This window comes from Orbicella faveolata, unplaced genomic scaffold (assembly GCF_042242905.1).
Source record: "Orbicella faveolata isolate gen_17 unplaced genomic scaffold, um_ofav_v1 contig_35, whole genome shotgun sequence".
Taxonomy (NCBI): domain Eukaryota; kingdom Metazoa; phylum Cnidaria; class Anthozoa; order Scleractinia; family Merulinidae; genus Orbicella; species Orbicella faveolata.
In genome coordinates this window covers 13,103,222-13,120,000 of record NW_028301564.1, presented here as the reverse complement: position 1 = coordinate 13,120,000, position 16,779 = coordinate 13,103,222, and the positions used below count along the sequence as shown (strand labels likewise).

Sequence of the window (16,779 nt, the reverse complement as noted above, 5' to 3'; positions counted from 1 at the left end):
ACGTCATTCAATTGTTTGTTTAGTTTCCTTGATAAAGTAACTTAATTAAATTAAATTAAATTAATGTGTGACTGAACTCATTAGCATCAATTCGCCATTAATATCTCTTAAGCATGATCACGAATTAGAGCAGAATCCAAGTACTCAAGGCAAGTATCGACTACTAATATCATCACTTTCCCTCTTCATCCATCGAGTTATATATTCGCATAGTTTGCCAAACGTACATTGACGTATGTGGGTAGCTGATCATGATCTTCGTCATCGTGTTGCAGCAAAGGAGAAGCGGCCACAGAAGACTCATTGATACAGTCTCCTCCTTTGGATTTCACCAAAGGTGCATATGAACTATCCCCTGGCAGCTGTGCATACAAAACACAAGAAATTAATTAATTGAAATTGAAATACAAGGAACAGCAACAGTGGTAACGTCGACAAGAAGGTTTTACTATTAAGACGTCTATGCTTTTGTATCAAAACTTCAATTGAAATTACCATCATTGTACGAGGAGTCAACATGGCATATCCACACTCTTGACTCGAAGATTGGTCTGTTTCCCGCCTCTGATTTTTGGGTTTCATACTACCGGGTTCTGCTTCCGCAGAGAACCCAAGCTCTCTTGCCGCATTTTCTGGGCTCAACGACGACCCGTCTTGATTATCAAGTTGGTTCCTGATAGCAAAGAGATGAGCGCACAAAGTATAAAAAAAATCAAAACAAAACAAAACAAACATACGAGAAAACACAGAGTGCATAGACTGCTCTTACGCTGGTGGGGCAGCAGGCGTAATACTGGCGAAAAGTAAGCAATAAGGGGAAATTGTCTAAGGCAAGAACCAGTACCACAAAAACATCCAACGGCTTATGAAGCAACCCAAAAAGTCCCTCTTTACTCGGGCTTCCAAAATGCAAGTGTTTTGGTCGGCAAAAGGGGGGTCATGGTCTCAGGCGTGCCATGCGTAGACCATGGAATCTTGGGACGAGAAACGCGACATTGCTCGCTTTTCGTGACAGAACGTGGTGTTTTGCGAAGAAAGTTTTAGTGAGAATCGCGCCTTATACTTTCCTCTCGCATACAAAGATGTCGATTGTTTTCGGAAAGGGTCGGTCCACGAATTATATTGCTTGAAAGTTAGCCAGCTCGAAACGTTTTCGTGAGATAACGCCTGAGCCGATCGCGATATGATTTCAAACTACGAAAACACTGACAAAAAATAGGTAGTCAATGACTGGATGGGGCTACTTCTGTTATTATTTACAACATAGCAGTAAAACAAATCATATTGCAATAAAACAAGCTAAATACGAAAACGTTTTTGGACTGGTAGTTTATTAAAAACATCCGGCTTGTTTCTTGCAATGTGCAAAATATGTCGATCTCCAAATTTGTAAAGATAAGACTTTCGGTAACTTGAATTAGATATCTTACCTCCAAGTTAGTTGGCTTTCTTGTAGGGTGCGGGAAAGAAAAACTAACGTGTGATTTTGGAGGCAGATTGTGAGGGAAAATTAAAATTTATACATGTATTGTGCGGGGAATTGTGCGAGATTATCGACGAACCAATGTTCTTGCCAAGTCCTAAGGAAAATCTGCATTGACGATAGTTTAGCCAAATTGATTTCACTAGTAGTTCAAATATATTTAGCAGTCTTAGCAATCGCCAATTCTTTTAGAAAACTGTGTCTGACTGCTGAGGAAAATCATGTTGCGTGACATGAACGAGACGAGCATGAAACCAAAATAAATAGGAAAACAGAATGCTGCGACTTTTTTCCTATTTATATTTACAACTGAAATTATATACGCACTACTAAGCACTCCAGTTGACCTACCTTACATCGGCTGCATTTCTTACATCTGGTAAAGACATAATGAGCAGTTAGAAAATAGTTTTATTAAAAGGGACAATGGTAACAAAATAAAGTAACCCAGTTCCATCGCTTCCAATATGTGATTAGAGCGTTCCCTTAATTTCCCCCCTTGAGTTTTGCACATTGACTTTTATCATCGGTTCCCCCGGGTATATACGATTTTATTAAAAGCTGGATCATAGGATAATGCAATTCTATAGTTTTCATTGGCTTAGCCATCATTGGTTATACCATGCTCCACAAACATGGTGAGCGTGCGCGTGATTTTTTGAGGCATTTTTATTTTTATTTTAGTCTTACTTTCTATATTTTGGGGGCGTTTCTAATAAAACAGTTATTCCAACGGCTCGCAGAATAATTTTTAAGTAAACAAAAAAAAAATAAGGAGAAATAATACAAGATAGTACAATAGTAGAGAGTAATCAAAACTAAAATAAAAGAAAATATAACGGAAAGATGATAAATAATGTGAAAAGTTTTAATCAAGACTCCATGCAGGAGTGATAATGGTTACAAAAGGCGTGAATCAATTTTATGAAGGTGATAACACAAAGTCTTTACTAGTATGCGTAAAAAAGATATATCACGAGCTAGTAGCAAAGTAACTCTATCAAAGACAAAATAGATATGAAACGTTCTCTAAAGATTACCGAAATACAGATATCAGTAGCACCCTGACAGACAGTAAATTACCTTTCCTTTGTTTCTTTCGCCAAGATAAGAAACATACACCAAGAATGAGCAACGCAGCAGACAATACTGCTACTAACGACGTAAGAATTATCACTACTGAGGAGCAGTTATCTTTGTTGTAAGCCTGCCTCCCTCCTTCCGGGTCTCTGCTAGGATCTAGTAAGTGACAAAAGTTGCTTAGGTTTTTTTGAAGGAGATTTAAAGGAAGTAACAGCGGTTTTAATGGAGTGTCGTGAATCCAAAACCAAAGTCACTACTTTGGCCCATAACAAAGAAAACAGACAATCTAGTGAACCAGTGAGTACTCAAAACAAATACATACAGTTGACACTAAGCTCGGGTAAATGTGTGCGAGGGATTTAGGGTTGGTTTTGGTTTTACTTCTGATTGGATGAGAAAGTGACGCAAGTTCTTAAGGCAGTCTTTTAGGGAAAAAAATGCAAAACCACATCAAGTGCGAATACGTTCGACACTTTAGTTAAGCGAAAACCACTCTGTACATTTAACCTTGAGAGTGAACTGATCGAACGTAATTGGGCTCAGAAGACATATAAATTAGATATGTGTGTACAACGCGCTATTTGTAACAAAGAAAAATAAGATAATTATAAGAAAATCGATGACACAATTTACATTGCAAACAAATGTGTGCACCCAGAGAAATAACACTTCGGCTTTGACAGTGTAACTATCTCTGATTAGCTCTCTATGACTGAGAACGCGATAGGCAACCTCGTTCCCAGGGTCTCTCATCTTACCGCCCCCTGGAGCGAGCGAAGAGAGACCCTGGTTGGGTCTGGTCACGTGTCTCCCAGAATCTGGGAGATGACAATTAAATTATTGAAGGGATGGGCGGCCTAGTAGGAATTTGGTCTATACTTAGTCTACGGGAGCTCGGGAAGTGTTGTCACCAAGGTAAACCAAGAACGATATGATGGTCTGCGGCAATGTCCGGTGGTAATATTCTGCAAACGCCAAGAAAAACTTATCCATCATCTAATAGCGGAAATCCAAGTCGCTGATGGTTGTATGGTTCAGTGAAGGACATTACATATTGTAAAAATCTCCTCACAAAGGCGAATGGAGAATTACACACCGCAGCCGAGGCTGTGTATGGAAGATGTTTGACTCATCTTTACCTCAGAATGAAGTGTAGGTCTTGTTACTGGTGATTAAATAATTTTAGAGAATTCAGGGCCTTTTAAATGATCACTGAAAGCCAAAGTCACTTCGAAAGGAGCGAAAGGGTGAAAAGTTTCACCGCGCCGTCGGCGCCCTGAACTTTCAAGAGCACGAAGGGTATCAATACAACAAACTCGTCGCGGTATGCGTTTCGCCGTTGTTGCTGATAAAATGGATTTATCCTCGAACGAAAGGAGGCTAGAAAAAGAAAAATATAATTTTTATTGTGTCGTTAATAAATTAGTGTACGTGATGCCAACGGTTCGAGAGAATTGTGCACATTTTCATTTCATTTTCGATCTCTCGACCTTTCTTTGCTTCAAGCGTGCTTCTGAGGGGCATTTTTTGTGCCATGTTATTAGAAGAAACGGAAATTATAAGTAGAGCGGAGTCGTTTGATTGTGTTAAAGCATATTTTTAGAGGTCGTAGGTCCGCATGGTTTCTGCTGTTAACAGCACGTTGCTTCTCAGAGTTTAACACCTCTGTAATTTGCCATGCCGTGCTTATACTTTGTTTAGGTTCGTTTCTATTGCAAGATGTGTTTTAAGGCTCTAAGTATTGGCTCTCCAGGGACAAAGATTAAAATATTTCGTGAACACATTGCTTACTTGCATTCTATATTGTGACACCACAGGTGACGCCGGGCCCGGCTATTTGATTAGAATTGTTTGCAAGCACAGTGCGTTGCACGAATATTATATTTATCTTCGTCCAGCTTTTCTTCATCAGAGACTGCCGTAGCTTTACTTTGAGAAAGCTATAAGTTTTCCTAGAGACGTTCTTATGTTTTTTGCATCAATTTGATCGAGTGCATTCAAAAGGAGAAACAACAATTACTACGGGATGAAATTGCGCTACTCGACGTCCACAGTTGAAATATGAGTGACTTTCCATAAATCCAGTGGGTAAGACGGCAACACTGATAATCACGACCACTAAATAGCCTCGAGACAGACTTGCTTAACCCTTAGGTAAACGTTGGAACAGATATTATTCGAAATTTCAGCCTGAAAGCTAAGTATTGATAAACGCCGCGGGTAATGTGGCGGTCGCAGCGCGCGACAAAGCTCAACGCGACAAACTGCTGATTACAGAGGACCCCTCCCTGATGTTCTCAATTGTCAAAGTGGCACGTGACCAGACCCAACCAGGGTCTCTCTTCGCTCGCTCCAGGGGGCGGTAAGATGAGAGACCCTGGGAACGAGGTTGCGCGATAGGTTGAAGTGTTAGCCGTTCCAAACCCCTCGGGGCTCAAGCCCGAGAAGACGGGAGTATATAGTGCTCCGTACATGAATGCGCCTTAAGGACGTTGAATTCACGCATACTTGAATTCACGCAATATATTAACTCTCTTTATCCCACTATTAAATTTAACCTTGTACACTCTCCTACTTCACTCGATGTTTTGGATCTCACGTCCAGCCTTGTTGATGCTACATTCAAACTGATATACACTCTAAGCCTACAGATAATCACATATATTTGTTACGTAATAGTGCCCATCCCACCCATTGCTCCAAAGCCATCCCCTATGGAGTAACTAGAAATGTCTAGTCCATTGCATGTCCAAGCCCTCAATTGATGTGGCTAAAGTTCTTTGCTGTCTAAAGCAAGCATAACATTGTCGCCATTGTGCAAACGGCCTAATACCACGGGGCTACATGATGTCCCGTTTTAGTACTTCTCAGGGCCCTCTCATGTACAATAATGGACGACACTTGCTAGCAAATCCTTAGACTTGCACCTTCATTGGACTTAATAATGTCCTCGGGCAAACTTCCTTTAGACAGCAGTTATAGAACGCTAATCGGTCGGCTCCTTGTCAGAGTAACCGAGCGAACTGAAATTCAGACGAGTGTAGCCTGGGCTCACCAATTAAAAAAAAGCAGGGAAGAGGTGGGGGGGGGGCAGGGGGGAGCGCTAAATAATAATAATAATAAAAAATAGATAGTAGCAAGAAGTTCTCTACATTTTATGCTAGGTAAGCTCTATAGCTGCTTCCATCAGGAAAGCACCCTCCCCCCCCCCCCCCCCCTCCCCACTTGAGGAAAAAAATCACAAGCTAACGGAAAAAAGGGGCTCAAATCTGTGGGCATGGTTCTAGAAAATCGGACATGTTTTTGGAAAATCTAACCTGATGCAGTAGTGCGATCATACACAGTTGAAGAGTCCAGCCGCCATTGTGTGGTGGGTTTGGTAGTTCCAGGTGGTGTTGAGGTCGTTGGCACTGGATTATGAATTAAACAGACTCCTTGGCAGTTATCTGTTGGGTGGCAAAAAAAAACAAAACAAAACAAAACAAAACAAAACAAAACGAACTCACAAAATCAGCGATTTTTATTTTATAGAAATCATTTTACAACTACATGTCCTCTGTTAAGTTAATAAAGATGAACACCTGGTGTTCGGGAGGTCATGGGTTCGATTCCTGTCGGGGACTCAGAATTTTTCTTTGTCCCACGCTCGTGTCATGTTGATTAATTCACCTTTACATGTCCTTTGTTCAGGCTCATCTTTGAGTCATGCGCGCGAGCGGCGAAGGGCAAAACGATCCGGCGAGATGGGGTCTGGTGAAAAGGCGGCTTGCGTCTGTGCTCCAACAGGAGCCTACATTTAACCGTGACCGACACTGATTAGTCGCGTATTTGTCGGTTTGTCACAGTGTTTGATTGAGAGGAGACAGAGGGAGGAAGACCAGGGATGGGTGTGGGAGGGGGGGGGGGGGGTGGGTGTGAGAGAGGGAAGGGGGCAATGAGATGGGCTTGATTGCTAGTGGTGGAGGATATAGACCCATTCACATACCTGTTTTTTCCTCACAAATCCATCCTCTGTTAATGTTTCCCTTGATGCTGCTAAACGATCCCTTGGCCATCACAGCGTAAAAATCACTGTCTTGAGGCTTATCCTTCTGCCATTTGTTTATAGTTACGTTTTTGCCATTGATCCAAGTCCATTTGTTAGTTGTCAAGTTTCTGTACAAACCGATGTTCCATTCATTTTCTTTGCCACTATTCCGAGTTTGAATCTCTTTATTTATAAATTCCCACTCTCGCTCTGTTTCCATGACCACCAGATGCTTATTGTCAAATTTACAACTGCCCTCTGCCTCTGGCCACTGCCGTGGCGTGTCATTTGTAAAGGTGTAGCAAGAGCATCGCTTATGTCCATCTGAAATTCATAGAAAGAGGAATGAAAGAACATACAAGCTTGATTGGAAAATGAATCAACCGACAAAGACTGGGATACTGGGGTAATCTGCTTATTGTTAAATTTACAAGAGCTCACTGCTTATGGCCACGACATTGACGTGTCATTTTGAAAGGTGTAGCAAGAACAACTCTCCTTTCTATGTAAACTTCCGTTTTTTTTTTTAAACTAATTACTGAAACAAAACATGGAAAATTGACATGAACAAGTAAATTCACAATACTCAGGGAACGCAGTATTTAGGTTCTACGTTTTTCTGTTATCCCGTAACGTATTGCCGTTGCCTCTCAGTATATTCATTTTATAGTTTTTCTGTCATCATCTTTTTGGGGGTGGCTCTCATGAATTTGGTTACACTGTGCGGAAGTCGACGGGTACGTTGACAAGTCACATGTCCCTGCGAGCAATCTAGCGTTTACCATAATGATTATACACTACGCTTTCTTATGGAAAACTAGGGTATTGATTATGTTTTTCCCTTTGCTTGAAATTTCATTTCGAGGCTGTCAAAAGTTAATTATAACTGTGTTAACTTACTGTAGAAGCAGTGCTCCACTCCAAGTGATGATGTTTTGTACTGAGTGTTTGAAGCCCGAGCAAGACAACGCTTGAGATATTCACAGGTCGATATTAAATCTGGCAAGATTAATGTCGGGGAGCAGATACATTTTATGTCGGGTTTCAATGAACATACATTTTGTCTTGACGACGTTAAGGTTACGACGATTAAGATCTCATCATCGAATTGTCAAAAACAAAAAAAAAAACGCGCGAGGGACAAACGCAAGGGGGAAATCAGTTCATTGCTTGTGGAAGTACGGATCGTCACATCGAAGATAGGTTATATGATTAAAAAAATGTTTAAAACAATCATTTAAAGTATATATGGAATGTACAAGACTTGCCTTCTTGATTGCAGCCGTCGACCAGAAACTCACAAATGTACCCAGGCCAGAGCATTATTGTACAATGCAAGTCATAATACTTTCCATAATTTTTCCCATAATCCTTGTACATAGCTGCACAATTCCCATCACCATTCGGTTCCCCTGTAGCCCAAGGAAGATCTCTCTGAGATGTGCTCTTGTTACTTAACCATCTCCACTGTCTAGACCGATAATCTTTTTTCAAACCGATGAAATATTGGTCAGCTACTGTCAACTTTAAAATAGTGTCTTTCAAGAAGCTCCACTCTGCGTAACTTTCAATAGACACAAGATCACCAAGTCCAGTCTTCTTGCACAATCGTCTGCTTTGCTCCCAATTAAGAGGGGTAGATGGCGCGTGAAATGTGTAATTGGAACAGCCACCTTTGAACCATTTAAAGGTTTCACCTATGTAACAGAAAATTACGAACAAAGATGTAAACTAGTCAAGCACTCGTACCGGGGAAGGAGTGCTCCCTACGACGGCCTATACGAGTAGGCTCACCCGAAAGGGGTACCTTTTTCACGCTTCAGGTATATTAAAGGTTAAGGGGTTCACAAGTTGACGTATATCAAAGGGTAGAGAAATCTGTCTTTTAGTTATTCAAAAGGGACCTCAAAATATTTCGAAGAGACGCACATTACGGCAGTAGCATTTAATTTACTAAGCACTACCTCATAACTTCATTTCAAGGGTTTAAAAAAGAGATGCAATGTTCTCACGAAGGTAAGGGAACGGGGTACCTTTTTCAATAGCACTTACATGAAAGGCGTACCTTTTCTTGCTAAAGGGTAAGGGGTTGGACCTCGAGGCGGAGCATCCACGTATAAAACTTTACAGAGTAGCCACCCCACCCCCCCCCCCTCTCCCCCTTCTTGCTGAATATAAGACATTCAATTAACCGTAGTAAACTTATTCATGTTTTTATTTTAAAATACTTCATGCTTACTTCCGTGATCCCGTCGATGAAATTTTTAGAAAGCTCGTCGCTGAACCCCAATATTATGGCTTGCAAATAAGAAACAACGCCAGATCAAACAATTTTCTTACAATATTAAAACGAGAAAAAACTGAAATAATAAATTAAAATGTTAAAAAAAATGTAAAAATCCTTTGTGAGAATGCGGGAAATTCGCCATACATTTTTGGGCACAGGATAAGCAGGAACTCTGCTAAATCAATAAACAATACCCTTTTTAATCACTAAATGTCCGAATTACATATTATACACCAATTAAGTAAGTTAGGTGACATATAAACAACAGGATGTAATATCTTGGATTCATAAATGTCGCTGGATTCTTCACAAGATATACATTTGAATTCGTAAGCGTTTGCACTTGAAAGGTATTCTGATTTTTCCTCGACCGTTTACACATATTGATAATCACAGCTAGAGATTCATGCGGGAGCCTATTGCTGTCAGATTCATTACAGTTGCAAGAATTGCTTACCCCACAAAGTATTGTACTCACGTTTTACATTTCAGTTTTGTTCTGTGTCGTCACCAACTTGGCAAATGAACACAGGATAAAAGCCAAATTGATAAGGTTATGTGGCACGCTCGACAGAAAAAAAAAAAGAAAGAAAGGAAGAAAGAAAAGAAATATATCTATAATAAAATACATAAATTGTTACCGGCAAGTTTCTTGATAACACGCTGAGGCCAATTGTTGCGACTACGTTCTCACGTTCTAGTTTGCATGGTATTTTGACTTCCATTCTTCCTAAGGCCTAATGAAAGGAGACTGTTTTAAATTTTCGTTAACCTCATCGCCTTTCTTCAACCGCAGAGTAAATATTTCGATTTCGGCTAAAAATCGCATACTGATGACCTAGTTCTACAGGACCCTAGCGAGCCCTATGAAGAGATTCTCCACGATTCGATTTTGCACCAAGCAAGTGGTATCGTAGCCTGCGAACGCGGACGTATTTCCGGCTGTCGCTTGTCTCCGCCGAAAATAACGTCTGCGAAACCGAGCTAGGAAACGATTTCTGTGACGTAATGACTTCTGTTTCTCTTTGGCCAATCAGATTCCATGATAGAATGAAACTCGAGTGCTCCTCGCAGCGAATACCTCGCAAAGTAGTTCTAGGGCTACTTGAGCTAAGCTGTGATTGGCTTAAAATTCCAACGTCACAGAAATCGTTTCCTGGCTCGGGTTCGCAGACGTTATTTTCGACGGAGACAAGCGTCAACCGGAAATGCATCTGCTTTCGCAGGCTAGTGGTATCGAAAGTGTTCGGCTGAATTTTAATACATCGAAATTGGTCTATTAACCTACATTACTGCGGAAATTACACGTTGGCGCCAAATTAAAGTTACACTGCATGAGATCCCCAGGCCAAAGAAAGTAAAATACCTAATACCATGGGTGACAAATTGGCGCGAACTTTCAACATTAATTTATAGTTTACGTGTAAAGCTTGGTTCTCATATCCCGCCGACGTACCTGCGACGTAGTCGCCGGTTGCAATTGACAACCCTCAGCGATCTGTCCCAGTGTGTCCCCGGCGCATCTGCGATGGATCGCCGACGCGACGAACTCAAATTTGCGCGAAATGCAAATCGAATTGCTCAAATTTCAACAATTTTACCCGTAAATATGGATCGAATCGTCTTACTGGAGTACGTTGCGTCCGCAAGATGATGTTCACATAAAATATTTTCATCGCCGACAACCGCCGACAGCCGCCGGCTTGCCTGCGAAGCTCAACTCAGCTCAACTTCGCAAGCAAGCCGGAGGTCAATGCCTGGGATAGATTATGATTCGGCGATAAATGGTTGCATATGCATATGGTTGTATGCATATGCCATGGCTAATAATAATAATAATAAAGGGCATGGAGTAGGACATACTTCGGGAAATTGGACGAAAACCTGTAAATTTATTGACATGGCAATACCATCAGACAGAAACACATCCGTGAAAGACACTGAAAAACTATCCAAATATAAGGACTTGGAAATCGAAACAAGCCGAATGTGGGGCATGAGAACGGAAACGATACCAGTTATCATTGGAGCTATCAAAAGGGACTAGAAACGTATATTGGAGGAATTCCTGGCCAATTAAGCATCAGTGAACTACAAATGATAACCTTGCTAGGTACAGCACACATTTTGAGGAGGGTGCCATCAAGCTTAAAACTGGCTATCCCCTAGTGCCCCAGGACCATGGTAAGGTCTCGGCCCTAAGGCCTCTAAGCAAGCATTACGTGAGGACGATAACAACAACAATAATAATAATAATAATAATAATAATAATAATAATATGTTAAGAACAACTTTATTTATAAAAGTATCAAACGTACACTATTTCAAAATATAACTAATTTCCCTTGCAGTTTTTTTTTTTTTTTTTTTTTTTTTTTAATAAGAGTACAATGTATCTCAATAATCTCTAATTCCATAAAGATCCTTTCCAACATATTTCGTAAAATACTCACAATATACAAACTGTTTCGCCTTCGCCTCACTTCTAACTTATTTTTGTATAAAGACATTAAAAAAAAATACTTGGTCTGCGAATGTGTATTTAAAAAATGCACTTTCTCCTAAATTAAAATAAAAGTGTGCTCTAAAATTAACGCACACACGCTTGGCTAACGTTTAAGCGGCAGTCATCAATAAAATACCCTTCTGGAACTTTGTGGAAAGGTGTCCTGGAGCCTCTCGCACATGTGTGCACTCACCTTAAAATCTCAAAGGAAAGCAATGTTCTAATCCAAGTAATGTAATATAGTAATAATAATAACAATAATAGTAATAATAATAATAATAATAATAATAAAGTTTAATATATGTGATAGCACTTTCTTTCTTTGTTCCCTGCACTCCATTAAATGTAATTTTTTTTCTAAAATGTCTGATTTTCCTTAAAGAGCAGATTTAAAAGAAACAACATTCGGGTAAGTTATTCCATAGAACAGACTCACGATGTGAGAAGGAAGATCGGAAAAAGGCACTCTTGGGGCATTGCACATAGAGGTTCAGATTATCTCTGTGGTTTCTCAACAATGAGTGTTTGGTAAATAGAGAGTTTATGCCAGCTGGAGCTCAATTGTAACGGTCAGTGCATCTATAGGAACATAACGGAGAGATGCATAAAACTCGTGCGTTAAAAAAAAAAATATTGAGTTGGACACCATTACGAGCGAGAAATCAGTCTGGGATGTATTCCAAAATCCCCTATGTCCCTATGCAGAAAAAGGAATAAGGGAGGGCCTCGAGGAACGTTTTAAAATATTTGTTAAACGCGCGGATACGCGTGATGAATTAAGGGTCCGATCTCAAAAGGGTTTGGCAGACACAAACAAGCTTAACGTTGTACGTGTCGTACAGAATGGTAACAAGCTCCTCGACGGAAGAACCCACGACTGCAGGATCAAGCCGAGAAAGATCATTGGTTCGCAGCTGTAAAATAACTATGTCTGGGGCGAATGAAGTGACCACAGGGAGGTCGTATTGCAGCGTCTTGGCCACAGTTCTACCCCCAACACCATGCCACGTAAATGTGGCAACATTATTTAACAAGAATTAGTGGTTAAGGTTAGGGTTTGCAGCAACGAAGTTGTCTAAACGTCTAATGAATGAATGCCCCGGAATATAAATTATAGGATGACACATTGTAATGTAAAACAAAATATCTCCACAACTTGCCTGAAAAAAAAAATTTTCGCCAAGAGATATACCCCCTGTGACGGTTATCATAAAAGCAGAAGGGAATATTTGAGAATGCGATCAGTCCTTTATACTAGCGGACACAAAACACTCATCAACATGATTGGCTGTTTTGTCACATGACAGACAGACCACCATCGGATTTCCTAATGTGTGTCTTGACTACAATAGGTCAAGTTATCGACATAACATCATGCCTTAATTAGCTTGATGTTTGGTTATATATCAGCAATAGAACGCTTATGATTGATCATTTGCAAACTTGAAAATATTGTATTCTTACTTACAGGATTTTTTATTTGCTTTTCTTAGCTTAGGCCATCTTCTTTTTTTTTTTCTCCATTTAGCTTCGTCCGACCGACCCAAATTTTTGGCATTTTCAAAAAAAAAAAAAAAAAAACAATGTAACGACGTAGTTAAGTCATTTTTCACTTTAAATAATTATTTTAATCTCAAATATGAACATAGTATTAAGCATAGAGAAAACCAGGAACAAAACCAGTAACATTTTTTTTACAGTATATTGTGCTACGTTGTTTAAATTTTACAATAACATCAACCAAATATTGATTTCCGGTTCATGTCTTGTTGTTTCCAGGCACCACAGCAATGATGCTTGGGTACCAGGCCTCCTATTCAGAGACTTCTTGTAATTTATTTATTCATTTATTTATTTATTTATTTTTATTTACTTTTGTTTTTTTCAATCCGGCGGACGGACCCAGTATCAGGAAACACATTCGAGGCTAAAGGAAGAAAAAAAAGAAAGAAAGAAAGTGGGGCGGGGGGGGGGGGGGGGGAGGGGAACGCTTGGTAATGTAACACCTGCATGGAAAGCTATGTAAGACTGGCAGCTGAAGCCTTAACACGAGAGTGACTGAACACAAACGAGCCACGAAAATAGTGATGCCAACAATCACATTGCTGTTCTTCCGCAACTGACAAACCACAACATTGACTGGGACTCTGCTCAGTGCTTAACTTACAGTACAGACTATTTTCAACGACTGACTCTGGAAACCTGGTACACTACCCTAGAACAAGCGCCTCTTAACAAATGCCAACAATTAGTTTTATTAGCTGAATACTATTGACACTTTAATAAAGTCTTTCATTCATTCATTCGTCAACAACTACTGCCGCCTTACAAAAGACTTATCCACGACGGAAACGAAACCGACAAACGGACTTCTAACAGACCGACTTAATTTGGCTAACAATAGGCGGACGAAAAACCGACCAATTTGACTAATAATAGACGGATCGAAACCGAACAATGACTGATGACAAACCCTACACGAGTCTTTCAGCCAATACTGTTATGGCTAAACTGACCAATCAAGTTCAACGGACCAGATCAAAAACATCACCGACTGACAAACACTATTCGCTTGACTCTGAAGATGACTTCCACTCAGGTTGTCGAAACGTTAGTCTCCAACAGCAGTTCTTCTCAGAACTACCCTCACCCGGACAATCACACTATACGAAGTACTGATACTCCTGGGTTCAAAACATTTGCTACAAAATATTATTTTTTATCAAAAAATTCGAATTTTCAATCATCTTACTGGCCGCGATTCTCTATATTTACAGGCGGACGCTTCTATCCTGTGTTTGAGGTAAGCTAAAATCTTCATGCATCGAGCTTAGTATAACTTTAGATTTTCAGTTATTTTACATTAGCAGTGACTGGACTAATCACAACAGCCAACAGCAAAAAAACAGTGGCAGGGGTAAGAAAACACACGCAAAAAAAAACAAAAAAACAAAAAAAAACACACACATGAGCGGCCTTTGTTCGAAGAAGTAGTTTCCAGGGTAAGACATGAGTTCACTTAACTACTCATGAAAAATACGTATATTTGAAATTTTTTTTTTCTTCTGATAGCGTGAATCATATTTCTCTTAAAACGCTTTATGGCACTTAGGCAGTGGAGATCAGAGGTTGGTCATTTCTTAAAATATTTCGTATATGTAAATTAATGGAAATGGCTTCCCTTACCGACAGTTTTCTCACAAATAAATCCTCTATTTGCTATTTTTGCACCATCCGAATTACACGGCAAATCGTTAAAATAACCTTTCATCTTAGGGTTGTCCCCTGCTGCATAGTTCTTATACATAACAACACAACCTCCGTCACCCGATGGCTGACCATAATGCCATCGCCATTTCTGACCAGGTACTTCAATACTGACATTACTCAGCCACCGCCAGCTTCCTGTTTTGTTTGAAAGTCCAATGAAATATTCAGCGTGCTTTGAGCATGCTAGATTCTGGATGAAGTCTGTCAAGTACTTCCACTCTTTGTCGGTTTCCATGGAAACGAGGTCTCCGCTGTCCTTCTGACACAATTCCCTGCTTTTTATCCAAGTAAGACTTTCTTGATGAAAGGAGTACATGGCACACTTACATGTAGGTCTGTCATCTTGAAGATAAATATGGGTTAATATTGAACAAGTGTGAGGTCAAGATCGCTGGATGTTGGCTAAGTTCTTTTCCTCGCGTGCTTATGCACCGAAACGGAGTCAAGGTCCAAAAATAAGCAAATAAATTAAGAACGAGGCCAATGTCCAGTCATTTTGACGGAACAAGCCTGGGCAGTAAACGATTTATTTTTTGGAAAAGGAGCAATATTATATTTTCTTGCGGGTCAAAGTGGGTGATCCCGAGCGGGCAAGGTAGCTCCATCTTGCTCGCTTGGTTAGCCAATCACAGCATAGGATTAAATTCATCTTGCCCCAGACAAAACAAATCAAATAATTATTGAGCATTTAATTATGGACAATATTGTATTTTCGTGGCGGCCATATTGGTACCCGCAATGAACCACGAGTATTTGTCTTTATGAACTTGTGGCTATTTGACGTGATTACATGAAGCGAATATCAAGTTCAAAAAGGAGAATATGAGCGGGCAGAGAAGGACATCCATTTTGATTGAGTTCCAACGTTAAATTATTCAACGTAGCGTAATTAAGACTTAGTGCTCCTTTCAAACTATAGGGACTAAGGCAGGGAAAAAAATGCAGACAGTAACACTTACTGCAGGCTCTGGAGACTTGACACAGAATCCTAAAGATAATAAATGCTTTAAAGGTCGTCAAATATGTGTTGAGTAAAACCATGTCTTCCAAAATAACAACGTTCCTGACCACGATTCACAATACTCGAACGCGAAAAAGGCTTGGATGAAGTTAGGTAGGGTGTGTTTGTTTTAGTTCAGATGCTGACAAGGAAACCCGTGGGCGTTCTCAGAATAGCAATTACTCCAACGTAGGGCCCTGAATAGTCAACGAAAGCAAATTATATTGATCAGAAGTTTTTTCTAGTAAGCGATGCCATTTGTTCTTTCCTCTTACCATTTTCGGACTTCATGTAAATGATTTAGCTTTCTACACAAACTCTATCCAGGCAAATCATAACCGACGGGGTTTGCGTTGGAAACGGCAACGAGAACACCACCAAACAGAACTTATAATGCACGTGTTATAAATCTTTGTACATTCCTTCGCCGTGCTGTGCAAACAACAGCGTAATTATAAAATGAGTAAGTATTGCGTATTTTGAACAACTGCGAAATTCGAAAGTAAGATATAAATTAATTTTTTACTAGGCGTTGCTCTCGGTGGTCATTGCTTAAGCTCCCCAGTAAATGGTTTAAACTTTCATTGATTTTCATTCAACTTTGGTAAACAGTGCGGTTAACGTGGCAGGAGTCCACCAGCTCTGATCGACATTAAGCTCTTCCCTTAGCACTTTCAGTTTTGTTGAACTATTGTTAGGTAAATTTTAAGTTATGACTAAGCAACGGTTTGCAAAACAGCAAACCCGTGTATAAGTCTTATGAGGCCAGGAGCCCATTTCTCGAAAGGCCCGGAAACTTTTCGGGCCCTCAAAGCAATTTTTATTAATCTGTATCTAAAAACAGAGGTGTATACGCCTGGAACTTTTTGTATGAAGAGAACCTCTCATCATATTAAGAATATGTGATAAGACAGCTCCGTAATCATAGGGTTTGAGATTTTGCCACGACTTTCCGGGTACGAAAACTTTTTGGGACCTTCGAGAAACTGGCTCCAGACAAAAGTATCCCTGCCATAAGCCATTAAATCGATCGCTGTGTTCGCCCAAGATTATTTACATAGAGTACACGGAACCAGCCGAGAGTCAAAATATTAACCAGTTGTCGTGATTATACATAACAAAG

General features: G+C 40.0%; 1 protein-coding gene across 1 annotated transcript in view; it reads right to left on the bottom strand.

The window, feature by feature from the left end:
* LOC110056559 (uncharacterized) overlaps positions 1–15,712 on the bottom strand; it is a 16,492-nt gene extending 780 nt beyond the window's left edge. The window contains exons 1-8 of the mRNA XM_089272630.1: positions 15,616–15,712; positions 7,862–8,290; positions 6,552–6,917; positions 5,884–6,012; positions 2,567–2,722; positions 1,835–1,859; positions 496–673; positions 1–362 (exon numbers count right to left, since the gene is read on the bottom strand). The exon at positions 1–362 is cut by the window's left edge and continues 780 nt beyond it. Of these exons, the coding sequence (XP_089128756.1) occupies positions 198–362; positions 496–673; positions 1,835–1,859; positions 2,567–2,722; positions 5,884–6,012; positions 6,552–6,917; positions 7,862–8,290; positions 15,616–15,697 (1,530 nt within the window). The 5' untranslated portion in view covers positions 15,698–15,712 and the 3' untranslated portion in view covers positions 1–197. The remainder of the gene's footprint in view (positions 363–495; positions 674–1,834; positions 1,860–2,566; positions 2,723–5,883; positions 6,013–6,551; positions 6,918–7,861; positions 8,291–15,615) is intronic.
* Positions 15,713–16,779: the final 1,067 nt, after the last annotated feature.